The following is a 21,290-nucleotide window of genomic DNA, read 5'->3' as shown; positions in this document are numbered from 1 at the left end:
TAGAGCTAAACAGAAACGATACTCAATTTTTTCAGAAGCTTGAGAGGGAAATCCCTCAGGATATATTGTAAATTTTTAACTCAGCATTGACGGAAGAGTCTAATATCAAAAATGTCCAAGAGCCTGTACTTTTTTCAATATGGAAGAAGCACGTATTAAAAGAAGACCACTTGGTTAAGTCAAACTTAGGAACTGAAGCTAGTATTGATAATGAATGCATATTAGATATCGAATTTGAAATGAGTCCTTATGCTGATCCTCTCTTAGTTGAAAAAAGAAATGATTCTGTAAGTAAAATCAGTACTTCTAAAGATCCTCTAGATATAAGTCAACAAGAGATGGATTTGCCTCAAACTTCAAGACACTTTTCCCCCGTCTATTTTCGAGAAAGGCATTCTAGAAATGTTGCTGAAAAATCAGAAGAAATTTGGAAGAGCCATTTACATTGGCCAAATATTGATGATAAAAAGAAAGGTCGAATAAGAAGAAAAGCGAATAAATTACCTTTTGCACTAACTTCAGAGTAACGGCAAAAATTTCAAGAGGCTGAAAGATCTAAAAAACATTAAAACAAGAGAACATGGAAAAGAAAAAGAAAGAAAAAATACTTAAAAAAGAAAAAAAGCTTCAAGAAATAAGAGGAAAAAGAGTAAACAAAAAGGTGATAAAAAAATAATTATAATAAACAGCATCGGATGACACAATGATTTAGATTTGACTGTCAAATTATAAGAAAGAATGATTTTTTTATATTTATTTTGTATTTAACATCACTTTAATTTCTAGTTCATGATTAAAAAAAAAAAGTTAGCATTTTACAAGTACTTGTATCTTATAATTTCACAAATAGTCTTGTTTTTAGTCGGACCTCTATTTAACAAAATCACTAAATAACCAATAATAAGCTCGTTATATGGAAAATTCGTTAAATAGAAAATCACCTTTTAAAATACTCAAGCAACACAAAACAGGTTTTAAATTCTTAAACACTAGACATAATTAAAATAGCAATTGATACACTTTTATCTTGTAAACTAGTATCTACTATTTATCATATAAATTTTAACCATAAAAGAAATCTGCATGGAAAGCAAGAATAGAGCAAAACATTATCCAGTGTTACACTATCATGCTATATACATTTTCAACTAAAAAAAGTCTAAATTTATGTGTAAAATTATAGTTGCATTTATTATAAAAGTAATTTTGAACATACATTACCACTTGCGTTAAGTTAAATTGCTACGGATGAAATCCGTTAATTTGAAGTGAGTTTTTCGTTTGAAGTGCAAACAAAAAGGGAAAGGGAGTTTACTGCTTTCTCTAAGATAATTTTTAGAGAAGACAGTAATACATTTCATAAAGCAGTGACTTCGAAAATTAATTTAATGTCATTTCCCCCATAAATTGCCTTAACAAGTTTAAAATGTTAAGAAATATTTTGGAAAATAGGGAAAGTGGATCTCAATGAAAAGTTCGTTAAATAGAAAATTTACTTCGCTATATGGAAGTCATTTTACAAAAAAATTTCCAAAATGCTCTTGGTTCCTCGAAAAAATTCGTAAAATAGGGAAATTCGTAGAACGGAAGTTCGTTAAATGGATGTCCGACTGTATTTGTATGGCTAAAAAATTCATAAAGAGCATTAAAAAATAACCAGAATTAAGTGTTCCTTCACTGGGCAATTTTGTGTTCCTTCACTGGTAAGAGCTGTTCCTTCACTGGGTCTTCTTACTACTTGTTATTTGAACCTCCAAAACTTTAAAACAATATTATGTAAGCTCTCGAAATTTTTTTTGCATAGTTTGCAGTTAGTAACAAATATGTTGACACTGTCATTTAACTGAAATTACGAATTTTGAAATTAATATGATTTTTTAAAAGGCAAGCGAAGCTTAAGTGTTCCTTCACTGGTTAGTTTACCCTATATGCTATAAAATGGCGAATTTGTCATTATCCTGGCTGTCATTTTTCTGGCTTATGAATGCCAGGACATTGAAGTTTTACCAGAAAATCTTTTTAACTGCTAATACTGTAAAGAGGGAAAGAAAATATTAACCTAATAACAAGTTTATGTATGATTGTAATATGCTTGGATGTAATCAAAATTATTTATTTATTTGATGATTGATTATTATTCACAACTTTATTCTGTGCATATCAGCAACAAAATTTTTTTTGTTTCCTTCTGCAGTGCATAAAAAGAATTAATTTAAGCAATTTATGGTCCATCTGACATAAAGGCTTAAGTTGAGTTACTTATTGTTAAGTGACGCCAGAGGGCGTATGTGCGAGGGAGAAAATTGTAGTGTTAGTCGTAGTAGATGCATGTAACTGCAGCGATGAACCATCGCCATATCTCTCAATAAAAATTGTTTTGTTTGTAACCAGTCGCCTAGAATTACTTATAACTTCTTCATACAGTCCACGCTATCGACGACCTTACAGTTTGGTCGTAACAGCCGGAGTGCTAATCTAGCAGAATTAATCGTGAATTAATTCAACATGGCGACTGCTACAAAGGCTACTACGTCGCTCGAGTCTAGCGTCGTTCTAACAAGGAAACGAGCAAGCATCAAAGGTCAAATAACTAGGCTTTCGAACGTGCTTACCGATGAAACACCAAATCAAAAATCCCTTGAGATCAAACTCAATTCATTGAGGGGTCTAAAAACGAAGATCGATGATCTTCGAAACGATTGCTACAGTATCTTATCCGATACAGATTTAGCAGACTTTGAAATTTCCCTAACGGAAATGGAGGACAACGTAGAAGCAATTGAGGTAAGCTTCTTAGACTTAATTATTCCACAAACTTCAAATTTGAGTTCAAATTCTGTTTTGAATGAACCGAATACTAATGCAAACATTAAACTACCTCAAATTACTTTACCCCAATTTTCGGGTAAATACACTGATTGGCTTACCTTCAAAGCTCAGTTTACTACCTTAATTGATGAAAACAATCAATTAAGTGACTCTCAAAAACTGTATTATTTACAATCATCATTAACTGGTACTGCAAAACAATTACAGAATGTAGATGACTCTTATTCTTCTTTGTTTAACGCATTAAAAAACAGATATGAAAACAAACGACTGATAGTAAACAGTCATATAACTGAGTTATTAAATTTAAGTAAAATTAAATTTGAATCTTGTAAGGATTTAAGAAACTTAATTGATAATTTACTTAATCAATTAAGAGCATTAAAGCAACTTGGATTAGAACAAAATAAATTATCTGAGACACTAATAATGAACATTGTTTTGCAACGCCTTGACGATGAATCAAGAAAGGCTTTCGAAATGTCTTTAAATTGTAACGAATTACCCACCTGGGAATTTTTTACTGAATTTGTGTTAAAACGTATTCAAGCTCTTGAAAATGTTCAAAAATGTATTTCCGTATCAAAACCGAAACAAGAAGTAACCCCCAAACATAAAAGTTTCGTTTTGCAAAATGATAAACATTTCTCTTGTTCTATGTGTCATCAAAACCATTTAATATATAAGTGTAAAAAATTCATTGACTTATCTGCTCAAGAGCGATTGAATAGTGTAAGAAAATTGCATCTGTGTTTTAATTGTTTGGGTAAACACATGTTATCTCAATGTAAAAAATTAGAGTTTAAATGTAAACATTGCTCTAGAAATCATCATTCGACACTTCATGGGGCTAATTTCTTAAAACCCGAAGTTGAGAATAAAAATAATCAAATATTAGAATCCAATTGCTCTAATTTAACTGAGATTATTCCAAATCAAGCAAATATTGAGATGAGTAATATGAGTGGAGGGGAAACGAAAACTGTCACTTCCTCCTTCGCCCTTTCTCACAGCTGGCAGAAGGCGCCGCCAAACAGTTGTAATGTCTATGATACTTACTCAAATGTTTTGCTTTCAACTGCTTTAATTTATGTGCGAGGAATAAATGAATGTTTTTATCCCTTTTTATGTATTCTCGATAGCGGTTCAGAAATAAGCGCTATTACTGCTGATGCAGCAAAATTATTGTGTTTAAAGGAGAATACATTAAACTCATTAATAACTGGAATTAATGGGGCTAGTTTGAATGTAAATAAATCGATCTCTGCTCTTGTTTCTAATAAAAATAGAGACTTTAAGAAAGAGATAAAAATGCTGATAGTGCCTAAAATTACTGAATTAACCCCTGCTAAACCGCTTGATGTTTCTAAAATTAAATTTCCTCAAAATTTGACTTATGCAAATCCTAACTTTTTTAAGCCTCAACGTGCTCAAATCTTGCTTGGCGGAGATATTTTTTACGAACTATTACGAACCGAGCAAATAAAATTGGAAAATAGTTCAGTCATTTTACAGAACTCTGTACTCGGCTGGATTGTAACGGGAAGATTGGGCACTAAAGATAATTGTAAGGAATACAAATGTCACTTATTATCACAAGATCACACTTTAACTGATTTGCAAAAATTTTGGGACCTTGAGTCTCTAGGAATAAAGGATGAACCCAAATGCTTAGAGGGGGATGAAGCACTATCCAAATTTAATGAAACAATTAGTTATAAAAATAAAAGATATGAAATCACTCTCCCTTGGAAAAGAGATTGGAGGGAATTGAACGATAATCTTACTGTCGCAACTAAGCGATTTAAAGGTCTTTTAAATCGTATGACTTCAAATGAAAAATTGTATATTCAATATAGTGAAATATTGCAAGATTACTTAGAAAAGGGAATTATTGAGAAGGTTCCAACCGCTTCAGATAATGTTGATAAACCTGTGTTTTATTTACCCCATCACCCAGTTTTCCGAAAGGACAGTGTTTATACCAAGTGTCGCATTGTTTTTGATGCTAGTTCTTGTGATGTTGGTGAACTTTCACTTAACGATTGTCTCTGGACGGGAACGAACCTTAATCCGAATGTATTTCATCTTTTAACCTTTTTCCGAATGAATAAATTTGCTATTTTAGCGGACATTGAACGTGCCTTTTTGCAAATAGCATTGAACGAAAATGATAAGGACGCATTAAGGTTCCTTTTCACTCTAGACGATCCCACTAAGTCTGAAAATACTCAATTGCAGGTATTCAGATTCAACAGGCTTCCATTTGGAGTCAATGCAAGCCCTTTTTTGCTCTCAGCGACTATCAAGCACCATAATGATAAGTTCAAGAAAATATATCCAACAACTTCGAATATTCTTGATACTTGCTTTTATGTCGACGACATTGTAGCTGGTGCAGATAACTTGTCTGAAGCCTTCAAAATTTCTAGGGAAGCTGACATTATCATGAAGGATGCTAGCATGCACCTTCGTAAATGGGTTTCAAACGACGAGTCACTAAAACAAATGTGGGAGGAACAAGGATTCAGTACTCTTCCTCCATCCTCATCAGAAAGCCCAAAAGAGTTACACAAAGTTCTTGGGATGTCCTGGGACACAAAACTGGACATTTTAACTATGGAAGTTAAGGGACTATTGGAATTTCTTGACTTGAGAAAAAATACAAAACGATTTGTGTTGCAAGCAGCAGGTAGAATATTCGATCCCGTAGGACTAGTAACACCTTACACCATCAGATTAAAGATTCTTCTCCAAGAATTATGGTTGCGTAAGATCTCATGGGACGACGAGCTTCCTTCAGATATTCAAGAAACTTGGAAGCAGTGGTGTATCGAAATTACTGAATTGGCTAATTTGCAAATACCCAGAAATGTATTTCAAATTTCTGATCACTCAGACTTTGTGTTAGAATTGCATGCATTTGCAGACGCTAGTCCAAAGGCTTACGGTGCTGCCATATACTTAAGAATTAAAACAGCAAATCAAGTAACTGTAAACTTAGTGGCTTCCAAGAGCCGTGTTGCACCCCTTAAGAGAATTTCTCTTCCTAGGTTAGAATTGATAGCCGCATTGCTTGCTTCACGACTTGCACGTGAAGTAAAGAAAGTATTAGATCGGAAAGGAATATCTTCTATTTATTATTGGACAGACTCTCAGATTACATTGTATTGGATAAAAGGTTCCGTATTTAAGCGGAAACCCTTTGTAGCAAATAGGGTTAAGGAAATTCAATCTCTCACTGACCGAGAATCTTGGAATCATTGTGCTGGATGCGACAATCCAGCAGACTTAGTAACTAGAGGCATTAGTTGCAAATCTCTCATCGAAAATGTCACCTGGTGGACCGGACCAGACTTCTTAAAGGAATTAGTAATTCCTAAGTGTGATGAGACTCTGAACATTCCAGAAACTGACCTACCTTGTGAAGAACTGAAAAGGTGCTCTGCTCCTGATCCTAATGACATTCAATCTGTTTCTCTAATCACCACCAATGATAGATCCTTTTTTGAACAAATTCTTAACCTTTCTAACAGTTTTGTTAAACTAATTCGAATTTTATCCTTTATTTTTAGATTTATTCATAATTGTCGTAATCCAATATCTAGAAATAAGGGGTTCTTAACCATTGGAGAGAACAAAGATGCAGAAAATTGGCTTCTACTTTCATTGCAGTCAGGTGAGTTCCAAGAGGAATTTAAAAGGCTCAAACAAGGTGAACCAGTTTCATCTAGGAGTAAGTTATCTTGTTTAAATGTATTTTTGGATGAAAATTCTCTAATTCGTGTTGGTGGCAGACTTAGAAACTCTGATTTATCGAATAATAGTAAATTTCCCATTGTGCTGCCTAGCAAGCATAAATTAACTGATGTAATTTTGAATCATTATCATTTGAAGTATTTTCATTTAGGTGCACAAGCACTCTTGTTTCAAGTGCGACAGAAATTCTGGCCGCTTAACGGCAGAAATAATTGTCGTAAAATTGTTCATTCTTGTGTGATTTGCTTTAAAAATAAGCCTGTAAGTGTTCAACAAATAATGGCCGATCTACCAAGGGAACGTGTCACTCCTAATTTTGTCTTTAATGTGACAGGGGTTGACTTTTGTGGACCCTTTCTAGTAAAATTTAAAAATCAGCGTAAAGGAGTGTTAAATAAGATTTACGTAGCTGTTTTTATTTGCTTATGCACAAAAGCTATACATCTTGATTTTGTTTCAGACTTAACCACTCAAGGATTTATAGCTTGTTTGAAACGTTTCTTTGGTAGACGAGGCAAATGTTCGAAAATCATGTCAGACAATGGAAAGACATTTGTTGGAGCAAATGTTGAGATTAAAAAACTTTTGAAGCTTGTCACTTCCCGCGATGAAAACTTGTCTAACTTTCTCTCAAACGAGAATATTGTATGGGAATTTATACCCCCAAAATCACCTAATTTTGGGGGCCTTTGGGAAGCTGGGGTGAAGGCTTTCAAATTTCATTTCAAACGAGTAATAGGTAGCCAAAAATTGACGCTTGAAGAATTTGTAACTATTTTAGCTGAAATAGAAGGAGTATTGAACTCCCGGCCCCTCATTCCATTGTCGGCAAGCTTTGATGATTTTCGGACATTAAGTCCAGGTCACTTCATAATTGGGAGACCAATAAATGGCCTTCAAGAACCTCTACTTAATGATATCAAGGAAACTCATTTGTCCAAATGGCAAAGGGTAACTAAATTTAGTCAACAAATTTGGCAATTGTGGAAGAAAGATTACTTAAATAATTTGCAGGGTCGAACCAAATGGAAATTTAGTAAGGACGATGTAAAACAAGGTACTCTTGTTTTAATGAAAAATGAGCAACTTCCTGCCACACAGTGGTCAGTTGGAAGAATAGTGGAAATATTTCAAAGTAGGGATGGAAAAATAAGAATTGTAAATGTACGTATGCCTAATGGTAAAATTTTCAAGAGAAATGTCAGAGACATTTGTTTATTACCGCTTGAATGAAAAAAAAAAAAATTGTTCTTCTTATGCATATGTTTTTGAAAAGAAACTATTTGAGTGAATTAATTGTTTATAATTATATATGTATATTAATCAGCACATGTTATCCTACTGTATTTGTTCTCAAATTGTGTGTAATCATAGCAAAATTTAGTTGTTCATTATTTTTTATGATTCTAATAGTATTCATATGTTCTATGTATTCTGTTTGTTAGTTATATTGTTTATTGAAATTATGTAATTGAATTTCAATCGGGGGGGAATGTTAAGTGACGCCAGAGGGCGTATGTGCGAGGGAGAAAATTGTAGTGTTAGTCGTAGTAGATGCATGTAACTGCAGCGATGAACCATCGCCATATCTCTCAATAAAAATTGTTTTGTTTGTAACCAGTCGCCTAGAATTACTTATAACTTCTTCATACAGTCCACGCTATCGACGACCTTACACTTATTATTAACTTAAAATGACTGTTTTTTAAACTTCGGAAGTAACATGTCATTTTCCTGGCATTCAAGATTTGGTGAATTTCTATTTTATTTTTTTTTCTCGAGCGAATGTCATTAAACTACACTGCTGTCTATAAGATATTAATAAGTGTAGATAAAGAAGTATACAAAAAAAATTTTAGATTATTTTGAAGACTTTAAATTTGGAGAAATTTTTTGGTCTGAATTGTCATGTTTCGTGAGAATCTCACCCATATATATATATATATATATATATATATATATATATATATATATATATATATATATATATATATATATATATATATATATATATATATATATATATATATATATATACGTAGTTGCCAACTCATAACCGGAAGATTTTATTTTAATATTTAAAGTATTAGCGACATTTATGTTATTCCAATAAACTTTTTTAAGTTATAATAATAATTATAAATGAGTTTGACCACTATTGCAAATAAATCATTACTATAAATATATAAAAACGTAATAGTTATTACGAGAGAAAATGTCAACCTGGTCAAAACATAAATGTATATTTTAGTAAGATTGTTTGTCGGTAATTGTTTTTCTACCACTTGGAAAATCCATTCTTGGAAAGAGTGAAAATTGGCTGGCATTTATGGGCAGTGGCGCAGATTATGTGTGTACCCCTGCAAGAATTATAAATGCGCCCTACCTGAGAATTAACGCATTTTTTTAAAAATTATAATATGAGACAAGAGCACTATGAAGAGACATTCGGGAATTTATAATCGTTCATTTTATTTAAATTTACATTAAATTATATTAATTTATTTTAAATCAAATTATTTTAATATTAATGAATAAAGAATTAATAGTCGCGATGAAAACGAGGAATTAGATAAGGTACTAAATTGAAACACTGTATAACAACTGACTGAGTAACAACATTTAAATAAGATTTATCTAAATAATACAAGGAAGCAACTCACTATCTTACAATAATGACATTCTAAGTTTAGTTACGGGTAATTTTTACAAATAAAGTGAAAGAAATGAAACGAAATTTCACATACGTACAGACTACTTTGATATAAGCAAATGATTAGAAAATCAAAGATTATTTTTTTCTTTGATTTTCAAATCATTTACTTATATCAAAGTAGTCATTACGTATGTAAAATTTCGCTTCATTTTGACGGCTGCTTCTTGGTGCGGTAATTTATTTCTTTGTCCATGAGTGTAATACGAATATTTGATATGAATATATAAATATCTTATAAAATATAAAAATATATTAATTGAAATTCATATAGTAGGATGCACTATCTTTCGGAATGATGCGCTACGTGCCCAGTTATTTAGATATGTTGACAGCAATTATGATAATTTTAATGTAAACTTAATGATTTAGACATTAGTTCTTTTCATCAGTTAACTTAATGATGTATTATTATTAAATTAAATTCTTTTAAATAATTATAATTCCTTTTCTTCTCTTAATTCCTAATTTCATTTTTTTTTTTGTCTTTTTATTAGTTAACATAAGAGTAAAATTGCATAAAATTATATTATTTTAAACATTAACATTAAACTTGAAAAAAAAATAAAGTGGTATGTTCTTCAAAATAAAAATATTTCCTTTTTGAAAAATAAATAAATAAATGATAAGAAAATAATTATCAAAAAATATAAAGATCTCAAAAAGGGATGATTTTTTTATCAAATCACGTACCACAGAAGTATATTTTAAAATATATTAACTATAATGTTCTTGAATAAAAAAATAAAAAAAAAAGAAGGAAAAAAAAAACGAGATATTGAACAACATGACTACATGACTACGAGATATTGAACAACATGACTACTTATTGAACAACATGACTACAAATTAAATATTATAATTAAAGAAATCTTATAGGATCTAAAATGATTTAAGACAAAACAAACGCATTACAGCTCAAAATAAGATTCAACATTCAGTTGGGATTAAGTTCAATCTATTTTTAACCTTAGGACATTGATATTTATAGTGAATTATAAGAGATTTTGTGAATGTTAAATCTTAAAATAGTTTTTTTTAATTACTTTTTGCTTAAAAAAGTTAAAAGATAAAAGATTAGAAACAAAACTTAGAATCATAAATAGTTTAAAACTCACTGTCGAATTCTGCTTTTTGCAATAATATTGTTGTATTAAAAAAAATCAGGATTTGAAAAAAAAAATTGAAATAAATAATAGTATATAAAATAACATAACATAAAATAACATAATAGTATATAAAATAACATGGATGGACGATGAAATCGGCAGAAATAAAGGATGTCAAAATTAATGATTAAAATACCCGATTCGAAAATCGCACGTCATTTGATATCGGATTAAAATTATCAGCATTTCTGAAACCCAGTGAAAAAACCGCAACAACTGTCAAATGAATAATAAAAATATCTTTTTGATTTTTGAGGAAATAGGCATATTTAAATGCATGATTCGAGTGTTTTATTAATTCATATTGAAATTATCAGTATTTTCAAAACCATGTGGAAATGCGTTATGCAAAAAATAAACAATCAAAAAATATCATGAATTTACGTTTAAAATTGACACAAATAAGCACCTTAAGGGTGATTCCTATTTGCATGATTTAAAAAACGCGAGTCGTTATAATCTTCTATATATATAAAAATGAATGTGTGTATGTATGTCCTTTATAGACTCCTAAACAATCCGACAGAAAGCGATGAAATTTGCCATACAGTTTGTTTCAAGCACGAGGAAGGCCACTGTCAACATTAGAACATTCTGCGACAAATCGTTCTTGCAAGATGGGCGAAAAACGAAATGGGATTTTCTGATTGGTTAAACGTTTGCCATTATTTTAAATTTAACGATTGAATTTTCCCTTATTTTAAGGATTACATAATTGCTAGCATATAGCTCTGTTTGGACAAAAAAGAGTTAATTGCACGCATTTAATTATTTTATATTCGTTATGTCAGAACAGCTCTGATAGTATAGGTATAGGAGCCTTATGTCAGATGAATTCGATGAACATTACGTGGTAGGACGCGCGGTTTACGTCATCAAATTTATACTTTGTCTGATGCTACGGAATTTGATTTTATTTATATTAATTATTTTAAAAGTGTTTCTAAAAAAAATAATTATTTGAAATCGACGGTAATGAAATAGAAAAAAATATTCATGCATTCGAAAGCGAAAATTAATGGGAAAGTGGTTCTAATTCTTTTAGGAGAAACATAGAAACTCGATGCCAATGAGGGTTAATCACGCCAATGATGTTTAATTAATTAGGATAATATATGCATATTGAAATAAAAGAAATTAGAAAGTAAAAGAAATGGAGTAAAGGTATTTATTTGTCTAGACGAACCGTAAGAAGTCGGCTTGTTATCACTGACGACAATGATGCTTAATCAATGTTAGTAATATATATTAATTGAATTTAGAAAAGTAACATTTGTACTAAAAAGCAAAAATAAAGAGAAAAGCGCTTTGGGTTACCGTAAAAAATCAGCATATTATTATTGACACTAATGCTCAATTAATATTGATAATGTGTACTAATTGAAATAATATAAAATAAGCTATGTGCTAAAAAGCCAAGCTCGTGGAAGAAAGATTAATGGGAAATTCGTTTAAGAAAACATCAAAATATCACCATTCACAGATGACACTTAATTCATATGTATCCCTGACGGTAATATGTACTAATGGTATTATGGTAATTGGTGATTTAGTTTTTATAAGAATTCTACAACAAGTTTTCCGTAATTTCAGAATATGTTTTTTCCAGTGGCAGCTAAGATAGTATATTAATATTTCAATGAATTAGAATTAAAATAACTTTTTTCCATCACTACTTTTAATTATTTTAACAGTAAATTAAAGGTCAGATAGAGAAATGATCGTGCTCCAAAATCCTTATAAAATTCTATTTTCTCTTTCTTCTTCTTTTTTTTTTTTAAATGAATGCGGCTTTAATTAGCGGTCACTGACAAATACGTATAATCTCAAATGATGAAAGGTTATGTAATAAGTACCAAATATGCTTATATAGGTACAAAATATATTAATATATTTGGTGATTATTAAAACTTCACCAATCATTTTTAATGCCAATACTTAGGAAATAAGTGTTTTACGCCCCCCCCCCCCAAAAGGGATATGTACCTGAGAAAATCACTTAACAGTGGTAAATTTTAACTATCATGAATCGGTCGCGAGTAACAGCATCATGCCAAGCGATGCTAAATACATTTTATCTTTATTCCATTGGTATGAATTACAAACAAAAAGCTCTTCTTACTTCAATGACGTAAGGCCACCAACATAAAACATTAAGCAACATAGATTACAACATGAAACATTAAGTAAAAAAAAAATTATTTTAGCTATACTTAGTGGAAGAGCCTGGTATGTACCATTTTCAGAAAGAGAAAAGAACACACGCATCCGAATTATTTTTTTATCAATTTATTAGAAGGTGGGACTAATAATTATTTGCTTTATTTTATTTACCACTGCCTAATCTATGTGAATCTATCTAATCTATAAAAATGAATGTCTCTCTGTGTGTTTGTGTATCCTTTACAGACTCCTAAATCATCCAAATGAAATCAACGAAACATAACATACAGATAATTTAAAGCACGAGAAAGGTCACTGGTCATATCAGAGCATTCTACGACAAACCGTTCGAACGGGATGTGCGAAAAACGAAATGGAATTTTCTGATTTGTTAAACGTTAGTCATTGTCTTAAATTTAACTATAAACGATTCAGTTTTGTCACATATTTTAAGAATAACACCAGGGACAATATCTAGCTCTATTTGATAAAAAATAGTTTATTGCGGGAATTTAAATATGGAATTATTTTATATTCGCGCTGTCAGATAAATTCAATGAGCAACATGATGTGGTGATACGCGAGGTTATGTCTTTTATTTTATACATATAAAGTTGTCTGATACCACTAATTTTTTTATTATTAATATTTCTTATAAAACATCCCCAAAACAAATTTGACTTAAAATCAACGGTAATTGAATAGAAAAAAAAATATGTATGCATTTAAAGGCAAAATTAATGGGAATGTTGTATTTATTTGCTTAGGTGAAACGTAAAAAATCGCCACATTATCATTGATGCCAAAAATGCTTAATTAATTTGAATAATTTATGCATATTGAAATAAAAGAAATAAGTTTTGTACTAGAAAGCAAAAGTACACTCTAAAAACTGTACCTCTGATTTCAGAGGTACATTTGAATCATTTGTGCCTCTGAATTTTAAGGGCACAACGTACCTTTAAAAATGAAAGGCACAATGTACCTCTGATTTCAGAGGCACATTTGGATCGTTTGTGCCTCTTAATTTTAAGGGCACAACGTACCTTTAAAATTGAAAGGCACAATGTACCTCTGATTTCAGAGGCAAAATCAGATGTACCTCTTAACTTGGAAGGTACATTGTACCTTAGATTTTGCTTTTATGTACCGCTCATTGAAACAAGCATTTAGTGGTACCAAAACCTGTTATTTACCAGATTTGAACACATTTTTTTTTACCTATTTGTAATTTACTAGCACTTTATATAAAAAGGGACTTTCTGTTTGATTTACACTATTACCAAGATATTAATTATAATAATTCTTAATGAAAAATATTTCTCAATTCTTTGAATATTGGCCACTTGAAAGTGACCATTTCAAGGAATTCCATCTAGGGCTTTTTCATAGACAATTATAAAATATGTAAATTTATACCATTTCTTTAATTATGTAGCGTTTAATGATACTTCAACAACTACAATGATGCTTTTCTAATCAGATATAGGTACAAAAAGATAATATTTATTTCTGTTAAGCCAAGTCAATATAATTCATGGATTTTTTTTCTTTTCCAAAAAGCATCCTCAAAATGGAAATTTATTATAAATTTAGATATTTTTTAAATATTTAGAGATTTCGTAAAATAGTTTTATAAGGATCAAAAATTAAACACTAAATATCATGAAATCTAATATCTTTTATTTTCACACATAAAGAACAATTTTACATAATTTAGTAACAGTTGCACAAATTTGGAAAAACATAGAATATTTTAAAATGATAGATGTAGATTTTGACAACTTGGATATTTTATAACATGAAATATGCTTAAACAAATGACTTAACAAGTTTAAAATAAGATTTCTTTCCATTGAAATGAATTTTTTTTTAAATCCAGATTTTGGCGAAACATATTAACCCGTTAGGCGCCATCATTCTCATTTTGGGAACATTAGCTTTCAATTTTTTTAGAACTAACTGTACTTAATATTATTTAATCGATGATTTTATTTGAGCTCAGAATATATGAAAAGCCTTCTGCAATTTTTTTGGAAAGCTTGTTTCAGAATTTTTTTTTATTGTATTTTAAAAAACGTGAAATTCTGCATTTTTGCCCCAATCAAAACATGCATTTGTTTTATAAATATTATTAAAATAAAAATTACTTTCATGCTTAAACTTGATTACAACAATCGGATATAATTCTCTTTTCTATAATCCGAATTTCGATGTCTACAGTATTTCTTAAAATGTCCTATTTCACCACAATAGAAGCATTCACGTTCAGATCTAAATTTCTTCACAATACTTGGCGAATTCCATTTCTCATTAAAATGTTCTTTCTGGCGATCGTTATTACACGGAATAGCTTGTGGATCATACTGAAAATTGGCAATGAGATTTTCTTTAAAGTAATAATAATTATCATCATAAATTTCTGACCTCTCAGCAGGAATAAGCTGTAAAGCACACGAAAACCAAAGATCGAAATTCACACTAAATCTCTTCGCTTTCTGTTCAAAGAGTTCGAAGTACCGTCGAATTCCACACTTCTTGGCATCAATTTTAAACATCTCATTCACTAATTTTTTCTAAAGTAGGAAATCCTTCATAACAATAATATTTGTCACCAATTCTTTCAAAAACTTAATAAAACATTTCTGGAACGGATCCCACCGCTGCCACCAATTAATACATAGCTGTAGCGTATCAAGCTATATTAAAGAACTGTTCAGTTTTTTTATAAAAACATTTACTTCACACCACAACAAATACAATAACAAATATAAAGTACCCGTAACGGGATAGTTGAATCTTATAAAGGAAACTAGAAAAAGTGCCCGTAGCGGGATATATGAAAACTCACCCGTAACGGGATAGATAAAATATCATAAAACAAACTAGATAAACCAGTAACGGGTAATATGAAAACTCAAATTCCACACAAAACTAATTCTAAAAAATCAACAACTTTCTGGTGTTCTAATTTTATCGTCTGCTTTTATTATTTGTATTTCGTCATGAAATATTTCATTGATGTGCGCATGCGCTTCTTCTCCGTTACATCGTACCGAAGAAAAAAAAGGGAAGCTCATTTGAGAGGCACAGGGAACCGGTAAAATCCTTTCGTACCGCGCATTGACTCGCGTTTGCTTTGGTGCCTTTCATTTCTTGTGGTGCCTCTCATTTTTAAAGGCACATTAGTTATGTGCCTCTAACGCGAGAAAATAAAGGGTACATTTAGCTTGTGCCTTTTATTTAAGAGGTACAGTTTTTAGAGTGTAATGGTGTTAATCTATTTATTTGTCTAAAAGAAGCATAAGAAATCGTCATATTATCAATGACGACAATGATGCTTAATTAATGTTGGTAATATGTCAATTAACTGTAACATAAGAAATTGATCAAAATTATAGCAAAAATATTGAAGAAAAGATACTTATTCATTTTGAATCGACATCTTATTACTGACACTAATGCTTTATTAATATTGATAATATGTATTAATTGAAATAAAATAACATAAGCTATGCGCTAAAAAGCAAAGTCAAAGGAGAAAAGATTAAAAAATTTGCTTAGGAAAATCGTGGAAAATCACCGTTCACAGATTACGCTTTTATTTATACGTACTACTGGTATTATACTATATTAATATGTACTACTGGTATTATACTAATTGGTGCAGTTTTAAGAAGAATTCTACAACGGGTTTTCCGTGATATCAGAAAATATTTTTCCTGTGGTAGGAAAGACAGTTTAATAATATTCCAATGAATGAGAGCAAAAGAGCTTTGTTCTTCCATTACTAAATATTTTAATAGTAAATTAAAGGTTAGATAGCGAAATGGCCATTCTCCAAAATCCCTATCAAGTTCAAATAAGAATTCAATTTTTTTTTCTCTTAAATTTCGGCTTTCGTTGGCTGTCACTAACAAATATATTTCTCACTAAACTTAAATGTTGAAGGGTTGTGTAATAGGTACCAAATATGCTAATATAGATGGGAAAATATTATAATGATATATTTCGTTATGATTAAAACATAACCAATAATAAGTCGTTTAAAGACCAATACTTTAGAACGGCACCTCGAAAAGGATATGTACCGGAGAAAATTATTTGATAATGGTAAATTTTGACTATTATTTGGTTTATCCGCGAGTAATAGCATCATGCCAAAGGAGGCTAAACACATTTTCTTTTTATTCTAATGGGATAAATTACAAAAAACACGTTTCACTTACTTCAATAACGTAAAGCCACCGTAAATGGCAACAAATAATATTAAATAAAAAAATGAAATTATTTTAGTAACATTAATTGAAAAACTTAGTGGAAGAAGCAGGTAAGTGACATTTTCGGAAAGAAAAAAAAGGTTGTATCCGAACTATTTTATTACCAATTTAATAGAGGACGGGACTAATAATTCTTGACTTTATTGTTCCTAATTTTCAATAAAACGTAACTACCTAAAAAATGAAACCTTATTACCAAATTTGAAATAAAAAATCATGCCAGCATACTAAAAATTTATATGATTAACTGTGTTATGATTTAAAGAAAGGCAAAACCAGTTATTCATTAATTCCCCTAAAAATGTCACTTACCTGGTTCTTCCATTAAACTCTTTCATTGTGTCACTATGTGCTTTTCAGTTATGAGCATGATTTCGTAGTGTTTCTCTACTGTGATTTATTGATACTTTACTTATTTTTTATTCACCCCGTGCGAAGAACGGGCATTTAGCTAGTATTGTAATAAAAAGATTGGGATTTTAAGAAGCACGTGGAAATCCGACAATAGCCGAAAAAGCGATCTAAAAGTCACTTGGATTAATTGAGAAATAGACACAAATAAAGCGCTTCAAAAGTTATTATACTAAAATTCGAAATTCACGCATCATAATTCAGTCGTATTAAAATTGTCTGGGTTTTGAAAATCTAGTAAATTCTTAGTGAAAACCATCAAAAAAAGCGATCAGAAAACTACATAGATTTAAAGTTGGCGAATTCAAAAACTTAAATGCGTAACTCAAAATTTCTAAATTTTTTCTTTCCGAAAAAAATTATACTATTTTATTTATTTTTTTAATTTGCTTTTTTTTAATGTGCTCATGGGTAACCGCGGGCCGTAGGTTGAGCAGCCCTTGTAGTGTAGTATTCCTGGATCAAGCACCCTAAGCCCTCGCTCTTATTAATGAGTGCTTTTAACTTTAATGAAGTTAATAAGGGTCATTTAATTTGTAAAAATTAAATTACCGTTGTAACTTACTATTTGATAATGAAATAATATTTAATTTGTTATAACTTACTGTTTATAACAACTTTATTGTTTATAAACATTTCACAATATTTAGGATTATTTTATTATTGTCGATTATTTATAATTACTTATTTATAATTACTTATTTATAATTACTTATTTCATATTTGCAATTGATAAAATGCATAACTTATTAAAAAAATTTTAATTTTTAAATTATTTAAAGTACTATCTAAACAATGTGTAATAAATAAGCTTTAATAAAAAAGTAAAATGCAGGAAATAAACTTTAAACTTGCTGATTTAGATTTTTATTTTGCTAAGTAGTTGTTAATTTACGTAGTAGCATTTTTTAAATGCTTGCTACTTTACATAATCTGAGAATCAAATAAATAAAAAAATTTGTATAACAATAAAAAAAAACTATTTTTTTGATTTTTCATTTTCATGATTTTCATTCTTTTCACAATTTCAGATTCATTTAATTAAAAAAATAAACGAAAGTACTAGTTAGTTTTTAAGAAGAAAAAAAAGCAATCCTTTTCTTCTCTCTTATATAATTTTATTATAATAAATAGCAATTTGCGAGCAAAAACAATACAATATGTTTTTTTTTTTCAAATTTAATAATTCATCTCTTTTTAGAAAATTGAATTTTTAATCGTTGTACTTTATTAAAATAGATTTGGTAATAAATTCTCAGCAATAAAATTTTTGTCTTTTATTACTCTCTTTCATTGAACCCAATTCAGAAGGGTACCAAATAGTCGCACCTTATTTGTTATTTAAGGATTTCATTTTAGAATTTTTAGTTATACAATTTCAAAGTTGTCGTTCCAGCCATAAGGGTTATTGATGATTTTTTTAATCAAAAATTCGTGGTTTTAGTTTCACTCAATGCAAATATTTTTAATTAAACAAATTTTCAATTACGAAATTTTTTTTATATTTTACATGTTCCTTCTTTTCCTTTTTTAAAATCTTATTATTTACCCTTGTGCATGTAAAATAAATTATGAAAAAGTCATTTGGAAGAACTTTTTTTTTCACGTGTTGCATAAATTTGTAAAAGACTTATTTAATTAGAATTAATCGCACCAGATAAGGATAATTTAAAATAATAATACAGTATTATTTTAATAAAATCAATAAGCCCTAGTATAATAATAACCAATGAATATAACAAAATTCTTTAGAAATACTTAACTAATATTTAAAAAAGAATTTTACATCAGAGAGAAAAAAAATATGCGGAATTTTTTTTCCTCCCTAAAATTTGAAATTTATCATTTATTTATCATATCATTTTAAAAGTTCAAATATCAAACTACAGTTTAAGAAATAACTGAAAAAATTTCTTTAGTCAAGCATTTTCTTTATAATAATTTCTAACAATGTTTGTTTTAAAAATAAGGTGATTTTAGAAATTTTTTAATATTAATCTTTATTTGTTCCTAAAATATTACAAAAGTTTAAAAAAGAAAAGAAAAAGAATCGAGCAATGATAGTAATGATATAATCGAGCATTGATATAAGACTAACAATATCTTTTTGTCTTGAAATATTTGAATGAAAATTTTCGCATATTCAGAAGATGAATAGAAGAATTAAGAAAAAGCAAATATATAAAACGCTTCTTTATTATGCATCTAAATTTATCAGCAACTTAATGTTAATCCAAAAACATTGATAAAGCTTCCGTTTTCATATTCTGGTCTTAGTATTACTCTCTTATATTGAACCCAGCTCAGATGACTAAGGTGATAAGTCATCGCAAATTTATTTTTTATTTAAAAATTCCTTGTTAGAATATTTTAGTTATACCATTTCATAGCTGTTGGCTTAGCCATAAGGATTATTCATGATTTTTTTTTATTACAAATTCGTGTTAGTAGTTAAACACGATGCAATAGATTGACACAGTGCCAATAGTCTTCATTAAACAAATTTTTAATTACAAAATAATCTCAATTGTTTTTCTGATTGACGGCGAATATTTTTTCATATGATTCACAATGTATGCAAATGAATTATATAGAAGTCATTCAAAAGAATTTTTCTTTTTCACAGGAAGGATAAGGTTAGGAATTTCTAACTGCTTTGGAACACTAAAATATGTGATGTAAAGCAGCATCAATTGAGGAACCGCTTATTTATATATTTTCCGTTTCACGTGTTTCATAACATGTTCAACGAAGAAAAAGCTAAATAATTAGCAATATTATTTTACGCAATTCGCGATCGCAACGAACTATAGGGGACGTTGTTGTATGAGACGAATACCTGCGATTTCTATATGAACAGTCATTCAGTTACTCTAGAATTGTCTTTAATGTAGCGATTAGCATTGTAAAAGAAAAATTCCTTCCTTATTGTTGCTAATTAAATTTAAAAAAGAAAAACTTTTAATATTCCTCCTTACGCAAACGAAGACAAAATGTATCTCTTTTTTTTAGAAGGAACATCCAAAACACATCGGAAAAATATTTGTACATAAACAGAAAAAAATATGTATATTCTTATAAGAGTTAAAACCTAATGCCCGAGAAATAGTTTTACTAAATTTAATGATGTAACATGAAAGGCCTATTTAAACTTTACATTCCATAGTTTTAAGAATCATATTACTTCAAAAATTAAAATGAACAAAAAGTATACATAAGCCTCATAATTTTATGAAATTTAATTTTGTAAAAAAAGTTTTTTGAAAACAATTTTTATCAAAAAATTTCAAGTTTCAATAAAAATCATTATTTAGAAATAAAAAACGTAAAATAAAGAATGCTGACGAAGCAGAAACAAAAAAACAATTCCTTCTTGTCGCCATTATTTAGTGCTACGAAAATTCGTCTTTGGGATTTGCCAAAAACAAAACAAGATGCAATTTTATTTTTTCAGGAGCGAAATATTTTACCGAAAAAACGGAAATGTACCAATTCTCGCGACATGAGACTTTATCTTAGTAAACGTACGTTTTGGAAATGTTATTTCATTTAGAATCTTATTTGTCAGAGTTCATATGGCGATACAATTGTTTTGAATCCATGCTAAACACTATATCGGCCCATTTTCCACCGAAATCCGATTGACTACTTTGATTTTAAATGAAGTATTTTATTTTATGATTTGTCGCAAAAATTTTAAGTGTAATTTCAGATTGGCGGCGCTTAAAAACCGCCAAATCTGTAGCGGCGGTGGCGTTAGTACGTAAGTACCGATTTTTTATTCCATACTCTTCTGAATCATATTACTTCAAACATTAGAATATATAAGAAGTATACATAAACACATAATGTTATACCATTTAATTTTTCAAAAAAAGTTTTTTGACAACAATTTTATCAAAAAATTATTCACTAAAATTGTAAAATAAAGAATTCTAAGGAAAAAAAACAATTTTAAAAATTCTT

The 21,290-nt window shown here is 29.5% G+C and overlaps 1 protein-coding gene across 1 annotated transcript; it reads left to right on the top strand.

The window, feature by feature from the left end:
- Window positions 1-2,505: 2,505 nt before the first annotated feature.
- Window positions 2,506-7,821, top strand: LOC147814193 (uncharacterized). Its single transcript, XM_087160256.1, has one exon. The coding sequence runs from the start codon at window positions 2,506-2,508 to the stop codon at window positions 7,819-7,821; it is 5,316 nt and encodes a 1,771-aa protein (XP_087016382.1).
- Window positions 7,822-21,290: the final 13,469 nt, after the last annotated feature.

This window comes from Parasteatoda tepidariorum, chromosome 3 (assembly GCF_982258835.1).
Source record: "Parasteatoda tepidariorum strain Cologne lab strain chromosome 3, Ptep-v5.0, whole genome shotgun sequence".
Lineage (NCBI taxonomy): Eukaryota > Metazoa > Arthropoda > Arachnida > Araneae > Theridiidae > Parasteatoda > Parasteatoda tepidariorum.
This window is presented reverse-complemented; position numbering and strand designations above follow the sequence as displayed.

Excerpts from the sequence above, each read along its gene's own strand:
- LOC147814193 (XM_087160256.1), top strand. The coding sequence starts at position 2,506 with ATGGCGACTGCTACAAAGGCTACTACGTCGCTCGAGTCTAGCGTCGTT.